The 9,546-nt window shown below is 39.8% G+C and overlaps 1 protein-coding gene across 2 annotated transcripts in view; it reads right to left on the minus strand.

Annotated features, from left to right (window-relative positions):
* Window positions 1-4,251: 4,251 nt before the first annotated feature.
* The window catches only part of RAMAC (RNA guanine-7 methyltransferase activating subunit), a 14,516-nt gene continuing 9,221 nt past the window's right edge, over window positions 4,252-9,546 (minus strand). The window contains exons 1-3 of one of the 2 annotated variants that reach the window (XM_026855727.1): window positions 8,578-8,685; window positions 7,784-7,958; window positions 4,252-6,164 (exon numbers count right to left, since the gene is read on the minus strand). In XM_026855727.1, the coding sequence (XP_026711528.1) occupies window positions 5,975-6,164; window positions 7,784-7,950 (357 nt within the window). In that variant the 5' untranslated portion in view covers window positions 7,951-7,958; window positions 8,578-8,685 and the 3' untranslated portion in view covers window positions 4,252-5,974. Of the gene's footprint in view, window positions 6,165-7,783; window positions 7,959-8,577; window positions 8,686-9,546 lie in introns of those variants that run through there. The other variant, XM_026855728.1, reaches the window with a different exon arrangement.

Below are 9,546 nucleotides of genomic sequence, written 5' to 3' on the forward strand. Positions count from 1 at the left end.
TATTTTTAGGCCAGTAGGAACAATATGTCTAATGCAGATATAGAGGGAAGTAAGACTAGGCTGATCTTTTATTACTTAGCACTAAATCCATGTTGTCTCTAAAAACTAAAATCCTGCTGGTGAGGTCTAAAGAGGTTCTTGAATTGGCTTTACCCAGACTGCAGGATATGCAATCAATAGCTATTTGTTTATCGCCCCTTGGATCTCTCCATCTTACTTAAGGACTTAAACTCTGCCAGTATAATGAGCCAGCTGCTTAACTGCTTCCAGATTCCTGGGTCCATGTTCTGCCGGCTTGTTTTGTGCTCGGGAGGTCCCTGGTGTCTGTGGAGGAGGAAGGAATTTATCTTACTCACACACCCACCCTCACCCCACCCCTGCCAGTGGCGTGGTGGTAAAGTCACTTGATAACCAATAATCAAATCTCAAAACTTATTTTCCCCTGCAGGGTTCAGGATACATGAGGAAATGGCCATGGAACAATTGTTCCTTTAGCTGAGCTGTGCTCCTTCCCATCACTGCCTGGGCTGTACAACGTATCCTCCCACTCTTAGAACAACAAAAAACGTCATTCTGCTGATGGAAGTATCCTCTGACCCGCAGGGTCGGAGAAATAGGATTTGCCCATATTAGCAATCTAAAGTAAAGCTCCTTTATGTTCTTACAGCTGTTTAGCTGTAGCTGGGGCTTAGCGGAGGGTATGTGTACCCCAAGCTTGATGCTCCATCAGCTCACTTCATTTCAAGCATGTGGCTTATGAGTAATGGGAGCTTGATATGAGAAGAACATGTGTCCACACAAAGCTCTTGCACCAAACTAATCTAAACTCCAGAGCTTTTGTATGCTGTATTTAAATGCTTTAAGCCATTAAAACCACTGAAGCAGTATTCTTAAACGTACTTTGTTTTAGGTCTCAGTGGCATTCATAAATCAAGATGACTTGATGACTCCAGAAATGGTAAGACTTAAAAAACAGGCCTTCGCTATGGAAAAAATAATTTTATTTTGTAAGAGAACATGTAATCATTTGGGGATGGTTGCACTTGGCAATTATTACTGTTACTTTCTCTTTCTTGAGCACATTTTCAGTAGAAAATGTATCATTTCAAGCATTTCTTCCAAAACAAACTGCAGACATGACTTTGGACAAAGAGCATCCACTTTCCGATCAGCTCTGATCATGCTAAACCTGGAACATGGTGGCCAAAATCTATGTGAAACTTCTTACAGTATGTTTGGGGTTTTTAACCTTTATCTCAACAGTACACACTATAATCTTAAGCATTTAATTTATGTGGGTATATAAATACCAAATTGTCTTTCCTCGTACTGAACAAGAGCTTTGAAAAAGTGTCTTAATCATTCTTTTAACATTTAACATGTTTCAGTTTGAAGATTCTGCTTGAATCCTTGAAGTTGTTTTTTTTTTTTCTCATGGATGAGGTTGAGCCTTGGTTTATTTTTGTAGTTCTATTACAAATAACTAAGTTGTTTTCTAAACTTTAACTCATCTTTTGGATAGATAAAGTTTTTTTTCTTTAACAGTGAGCAGGAGTAACTGTGATACTTGTTAATGATACATCTTTTATTAGTGAAGCAAAGTTTGATTTACACAATATAAAAAAAAAAAAAGAAAAAAGAAGACAGCCCATACTTGTGGAAAAAAAGTCATCCAGCTGCTGCAGTATTATTTGAAAAGAAAGCATTTCTGTGTTAGGAAAAACATTCCTTTGTATTCCTGCTAGTCATGAATAACACAAAAGGTAATTATTGGGGATGATGATCCCGTTGTGTGTTATTACTTAGAGCAAAATGTAGTTATTACCAACTTTCACCATTTCTTGTTAAAATTTGCATTTTAACAGGACAGAGTACTTGGGGTGACCTGTATAGAAGGGTGGCATCACTGTTTTATATAAGCAAATGAGGACAGACAACCACTAAATGCAATCTGTGCTTTACTCAAGAGAAATATAGGCCACGGTAAATGCAAGAATTAATTCCAGCCTGTGGGGCCTAATAGAAAAATAATCCTCTTGAGAGGCAAGATCGTTGTGCACCACCATAAGTACAGTTGCCAACTACTCTCCTGGCAGTGCTGGAGCCACTGGGCGCTGTTTTGATCTCTAGGATTTACCTCCGTGTGTCTCGAATCAGGCTGCCTGTTTCCGAGGTAGTTTCAGGGAAACCTGGTCTGCCCTGTAATCTTGCTTAGCTTCTGGTCATTAGGGTATCAGTACTGTACGTAATTTAAGCAGGGTAATACAGCTCTCTTCTAAGATGCAGGGACAAGGGGACAGATTATAGTAATTTTTCCTGACTGGCAAATGAAAGGCAAAGGAGGTGCAGTTTCGTTAAATTGCTCCTGAGGCGGTCAGTAGCTGCTCTGAGGAGCAGTCCTGTTTTCCCTGCCTCCTTGTCTCTTGTTCCTACATCCTCTTGTGTGTCACAGTTAGAGAAGGTGTGACTGGAGCTGTGTCATTCAGAGATTTACTTCCCCACCCTCCCCCCCAAGGAACAGGGGTGGTGGCAGGCAAAACATTAGCTTAAATTTGATAGAAAAATAATTTTTCTTTCAACATCTCAGTCTAAGAAGTACAAGAAACAAATGTGAACACGTTTCTTGGTTAAGCAGAGTATTTATTAGTGAATTAATAGTGCAAGTTTAAATATACTCAAATATATAACCGTTGCAAAATATTTTAAATATATTTAAACAGTAATTAAATAGCTCTTTTGTTCCCGAAGTTGGATGTTGATTATATCAGAAATGACACTTGTCTTCCCTGTCTGAAAATCTCTACTAAAGAGCCTCTTGAAAGTAGTTCGGCTTCTAACCAACCCTTCAAAGCACGTCTGCACATTTCTATCCCCAGCTGCAGAGCGAGGATAAAGTAGAGGTTGAATAGTAGTGAGCAGTTGTAAAATTGTACCTCACAAATCACTCTAAGATTATTTTTGACCATGCGCTTTCTTTTGTCTTCAAGTATCTAGTGGCTTAGCTGTGATTCAAAAGGTTTTTTAAAACACTAGTTAAGAAATTGTATAAAAACTACTGAGTTTTCTTTGTTGCTTGCCACAGCATCTGTAATTTGGCATGATAATTCTTCAGTATCTCCATAGAAAATTGCTGTCTGTGTTCAGGAATGGGTTTAGAACCTGGGCAAGAGCTGTTTCCAGATCTGGAGTGTTCAAACTCTTGGTGACATGACAGCCATTTTTTAATACGTAAGACTTACTTACCTTTCTGTTGTTTTATTCATGATAATAATGATGTCTGAGCAAATGTCAGATGGAAGAGAAGTCTTAAAGTCAGATTCCAGACGCTGAATTTCAATGTTTACCCTGCAATCTCCAGCATAGTAAAAGCAAACAATTTCTCTAGTGTTTGAAGTTGCAAATGTTGATGTTACTGAGCTTCAGTTTTGTCATCTGTAACACCCTGCAATGCACAAACGGTAATTGCAGGCAATACTTACTGGTTTTATTTAGCTTGACACAAACAGTAAACTGGACATTATCATAAATACTAATTCATTTAAGTGGAAACTGCTGCAAGTAACATATTTTGAATTCTATTTCTCTATTTCTGTCCAGTGCAAGGCATGCTTTTATTTAGAAATGTATTCCCCCCAAAAATTAGATTCTTGCCATAATTGTTCCAAGGAAAAGTTCTGTAAATCATACAGGTCTTTAAAGTTGGATTGAGAGCTCAAAGGGTGAGGCAGATGGAGTCAAGGATGTAAAGACAGACACCAGGAAGCTACACTGGCCTGTGTCTCTCCTGGTCTCACAGTTGAGAAACTCATTAAAAAAAGAGAGATGAGATCATGAAATGTGTAATTTTAAGTCATAACTTCCCCTTAAGCCATCCTAATCTAGCCTGCTTCTACAGTTCGATCACAATGTTGTACATTCTTTTATTCACTAGCTGAAAGACACTAAAAATAAAAGTTATCGGGTTTGAAGAAAAGCAACAGATGAGGCAGAATCTGTTCCTTTTGCCAGGTTTTATTTCAACCTGAGGTGCTACTCCAGATGGTAAGGAAGAAGAACATCCTGACACTGCCTGACTTCCGTGGCATAGCTGGCAGTGTCAGGCTCTTTGCAGAAAGCGACACACTCCCTTCTTGGAGGCGGGAGGCTGGGATATCTGGCACTTGGCATGTCATTCTGCATCAAGAGGGAATTCCACCACACCAACTTGCAGGCTCTCCGCAGTGCACTGGTAAGAACTTTGCACAATCTTGTATGTTGGAGGGTTACAAAGGCTGCGTTTCATCCAGTGCAACTCCTTAAGGGAAAACAAACCCCTCGCTAGAAGATTTCTAAGGTCAAACAACTGAATTCAAGGCAAATACTTCAGGGAATAGGATATCAAAAACTGTGTGAGTCAACAGTATTATATGAAAAACAGAAGACAGACATACTTAAGTAGGTGGAGGTGCTTGTGTCATGGCTTTTGTATCACAGACTGTGTAAAAGCTCCATGCAGTGCGTTCCTAACACCAACAGTAAACATACTCTTTAGCTCTTAAAACCATCTTATGAGCTGAGACTGTGCTTTTGACTTCTATATTTATTCTTTGTTTTTTAAATCAAGATGCACTAATTTGCTCTCTTTATCCCATAATGTCATGACTTTTACAACAGCCAGCACAGACGGTTCTGCACAACAGCTGAAGGAAATGCCAAGCGCACGGAAACGCACTGCCCTCCTGATACAAATTAGCTCAGCACGTAAATGGTGAAATAGAGAACTCTGACCCTATTATAGTAGAGTGTAAGGTAGCGGATTAACACTCCAGACTTCTGCTTAATCACAATGTGCCTCATCCTCTTGTTGTAGCAGAGCAGGCCATTCTTCAAACTTAAGCCAACAGCTGTCCGGTATAACCACTTACCCAGCAGTGCTGCTGCCTGGGCGGCTCTCAGCCTTGATGACACTGGTAAGAGTCTGAATGTCTCAAAAGTAGGATTCAGAAATATTCAGAAACATCCTTACACGTGAACTATAATTTTATTGTGTGAATACTTAAAAAAACCCCACAGAACTTAAATTCTAAGAACTGAGTAACACTCCGCGCTGCTTACACTATTTTCTCATGCAAAAAAAAACCAAACAGAACAGTAGTGATTCGGGTTCCTTTCTTCTACAACACACACAGAGTATTTAATACAAACTAATTACAACTATCATCAAAATTTTACAGCTTTACTGAAATGGGAACTCCAAAAATCTGTTATGCACGTACTAAATAGATTTTAGGATGATACAAATTATTCTGTGTCTGATATCACTTCTCAGGTAAAACTTGTATCACTAAACCACTACAAGATACATTTTTAAACTACTTCATTTTTATTCCAACTTTTAGACCATGTTTTAACAGGAATGCTGTTGTAAATGAATGCTGTTGTAATGTAAATTGAAGCCATTAAGTCAACTGACATTAGGCCGACCCCATAAAATATTTCTGTAATAGCATCTCTCTTTGCAGTTTTAAGGCATCAGAAATACAAACCAAACTGATCTTTTCTCACTATCAAAAGCCAAAGTAAGAAACTCTCTCCAGAGAGACACAGCATGACACTTTCAAAAAGAACTATCTTAAGGCAACGTGCCACTGCTACAGGCTGCACACAAACCACAGCTGTTTTTCTCTGACCTGTTATCCCTTCTTAAATGGAACAGAGAGAAATCGCAGTGATGAAAGAAAAGTGTGCTAGTATGTATTCAGACAAATGAATGAGATTCAAATTTAATCTAAGATCTACTGACCCTAAACAAACACCCTATAATATGCTTTTATTATTCATAAAAGGTATTCCCTTTTTTGGTTCATACTACAGATAAACAATGAGCTGTAATGCTGATTCTTCAGTTATCTGTAAAACTGCGGAAAAACAAAGAAACTGAAGCCTAACTGAATTTGTTACATAGCATTACTGGACTGTCAGACCACAAGCATCATCAGTAGGGGTGGTAACGAGGCCCCAGGTTGTAGGAGTTGTAGCTGTATTGTCCGTAGTGGGAGGAGTAAGATTGTCCTTGTCTGTGCTGCTGGTAGTTATTACCCCAACTTCTTTCTGGCCTCTGATTAGATCTATAGTCACCTTGCCAGTTGTATCTGTCCCCTCTAAAATATCTACCATCTTGAAACCTGCAATGAAAAAAAATGTCAAAGATTCACACAAATTGTGACTTTAAAAACATGCGTGATAATGAACTCTTAAAATATACATTTTCATGAAAACTATCAGGTAACTGTTTATACACGCAATTACTTACCTGTTTCTATGACCAACTGGTGAAAACATATCTACAGTCACCTGAGATCATTCATTAATTTCTCACTACTACCCAACACACTATTTGCTAAGCGATGGAAGGACAGTCCGTTTCCTTACACAAAGCATTCACAGGCCTTAGCTGAACTGCTGGAACTTTGAATAGAGACTCAAACACACCATGTTTCTAAAAACCAACCGGAAGGTACATCCATAGCTGTATGAAAGCCAGGTTCAATCTGACAGCATCATGGCTGGAAGCTGTGGCAAAGCAGCCTTAAGGACAATTTGGCTTCCTAACAGCACAGAGCCCTGGAATTCACATATTCCCTAAAATACATACTACCACTGCTTTGTGGTCTCTCAAAGATTCCCATACGCAAAAGAGTGTATCTTATCAGCGGTATTCAGGCACTGTTCAGTCTAAATTTTGTCTTTTCAGCTGTAACTTGATTCCTATCAACGCTTCAGCTGCCTCAGTCATTTTCTTTAGATTCTCAGGATACGATGTAGATAAACAGCATTTACCCGAGGTTCACTCTGTGACCAGCATACACATAAGAGTTCATTAGTCCAGAAAACCACAGTTTTGTAAGAACATCTCCTTAAACAACCACCTTTTTTTTAATCTGCGGAAACTGATTCTGTGTTTAACTTAATGACAAGCTTCTACGGCAAGAAAAAGTTAGAATGTTGTCCTTCTTTTCTTCAGATAAAGCACAAATCCTATTTAGATATTTAGCTAGCAAGTCTTCCCAAGTGTTAGTTGGACAGGAGTTTAGCTGCTTTATATTAAAAGCTGATAGTAGTATTACCAAACATACTACATGCTGTAATCATTGTTTTTCAGTCACACAAAAATCAGGTATTACTCTCCAGAATTCAGTAAAAAGCTACAATTACATCCTGAATAAATAATTCAAAATATTTGGCAGTAGACAGGTAACACTGCACTTACTAGATAGACTGGATGATGGATTTTAGAGTCATTTCTACTAGATAAAAGAAATACAGGCTAATCTAAGAAGGTACAGCAAATATTTAGGTTACAAATTAGTTTTTCTGGACAGCTAGCAACCGATAATCACACTATTAGCCTGTTCCTTTGCACATCTTCCTGCTGGTTATTATCCAACAGATGATGGGCTGCTTAATTTTGCAGAACTCTCATCTTTCCCTTCTGGAAAAATATTCCTGGTTGAGTAGTACCAAACCCCAGGGCAACGGGTTTGGTGGTTCCAGCTCATTCCTTATTAAAAACCAAATTAATACTTTTATAAACAATACAAAAAGTTTTGACTCAATACAGAGAAAATGTAATACCTCATTACTTCTCAGAGAAGACTATTTCTCTTAAACTTAGTTATCTGTGAAGTAACAAGAAGATACTTCTGTTAACAGAACAAATTCCTATCTTTCTTCTGAAATAAATGATCATTCAGGTATATATTTGTGAAGCTACCAAGATTTTTAAAAAAAAAGAAATCAGTACCGATCTCTGTTTCTCTGGTTACCACCAGATCTGTTTCTCCATTCTTCAACTATAGGAGGGGGATCTGCAGGGCGTTTCAGATATTCCTGGTATTCTTCGTCATCTGATGTGAATCGATGAGCAAACATCTTTTCGTAATTCAGGGGCATGTCAACCAAGGAAGCCATTCTGAAAACTTAGAACACAAACACAATAAAAGCAGCTTTAGCAAAAGATGAAGTCTCTTACTGTAATAGCTACCAAAATCCACTTAGGACAAATGAAAGACAATGAAATGTTGCACTCAGTTTAACAGAGCAGTTAAGTTTTGGGCAGACAGCACAGATGATTGACTCCTAAGTCTTTGATGATCCAAGACTGTAAATAACTCTCCTGAATAGCTTATCTCTGATGGAAAGCAATTCCAATGCTATGTGCAGTCTCTGGACATCTCTGCTGGATATGCAGACACTGATCTGTCTGAACACTGGAAGCAGTGCTAAGGGACTCCATCCACATGAGAAATTCAACTCATGTTAATACCCAATATTGTCAGCCATTACACAGCATCACCTTTAAATCAACATTGAGACCTCGATTAGATGAGGTCTGGTAGAAAGATATGGGACAGTTCTGAGGGTTAGTAATAGTAAAAAAGTATTTCCTCAGAATGCACTCCCAATCTACTCCTGATCCATTTTTGACATATTACTACAATCAACTTGAAAAGTTTGCTAAGGTAGAATATCATACAAAGCCTACAGATACACACAGCCAGCAAAGCAAAATAATCAGATTTATTCACAGTGACTTACATGTTAATAACTTGAGTCAAGGAAAGGGCAGCATCTAAGAGGAAGTTAAATTATTTCATGCCTCTCTGATGGGACCTGTGTTTAAGGCCTTAGTTTCCTTATTTACCTGGCTATATATGCATCTGCCCTTTCAGACATCGGTGCTATCTAGTACTGCTCATCAGTAGAAGCCTGGCCCTAATAGCAGATGCTGAGAAAGGCTCTACACCTACTGTTTTAACAAGCCCTGGGTAATTTAGAGCATTAAAGTCCTTTGCCTCTGGGCTTCCAGATTAAGCTCTTCTGTTGACTCCTGTAGAATTGCAGGCAGGACCAATATTCACCTTGCAAAATGGAGGGAAGGAAGGAAGGACACCAGCTTCTTCTGGACCCTGAGAACTGAAATATATACCCTCAATGACCAAGCCCAATTTTTCTCCCCACTGTACCCCTAAGCAGCTTGAGACTAGGCTAAGCAGATGTTTACAGGGAACAGAGCACAGTATTCTTTCCGTAGACTGAGCTCCCCCTTCCATGAGTTTCAGAAAGTTCAGTGTCTGGTGATCTCCAGACCCGCCTGCAGCCTTGCCCCTTTCCCCTAATGGCACTGGGTAAATCTTTCTGAAGCAGGTGCGGGAGTTACTACTGCAGGATGTCCGGTGACTTCATCCTCCTTTTCGCAGTGAGATAACCTCGTTAGTTTTTACTAAAGTCTGTCTCCAAGGAACCTCGCTCCTCAGGGGCAGTCTCAGTTCGGGGTGGGGGTGTTAGGGTGTAACTGCCCCGGGGACCCACCGCATAGCACTGCTCTGCTCCAAAGAGCACTGGGAGCGGCTCTCCTCGCCATTAGTAACTTTAACATCGGTATCACCCCGCGGGGGCCGGTGACAGGGGACACCCGCCGCCTTCCTCTGCCTAAGGCCAAGCACTGCGCGGCCGGGGCTCGCTCCCCTCGGGAGGGCCGGGCCGAGGCCCCGTTCCCCTCAGGGC

Source organism: Athene cunicularia (assembly GCF_003259725.1).
Source record: "Athene cunicularia isolate RWA chromosome 10 unlocalized genomic scaffold, athCun1 chr10_part1, whole genome shotgun sequence".
NCBI lineage: Eukaryota > Metazoa > Chordata > Aves > Strigiformes > Strigidae > Athene > Athene cunicularia.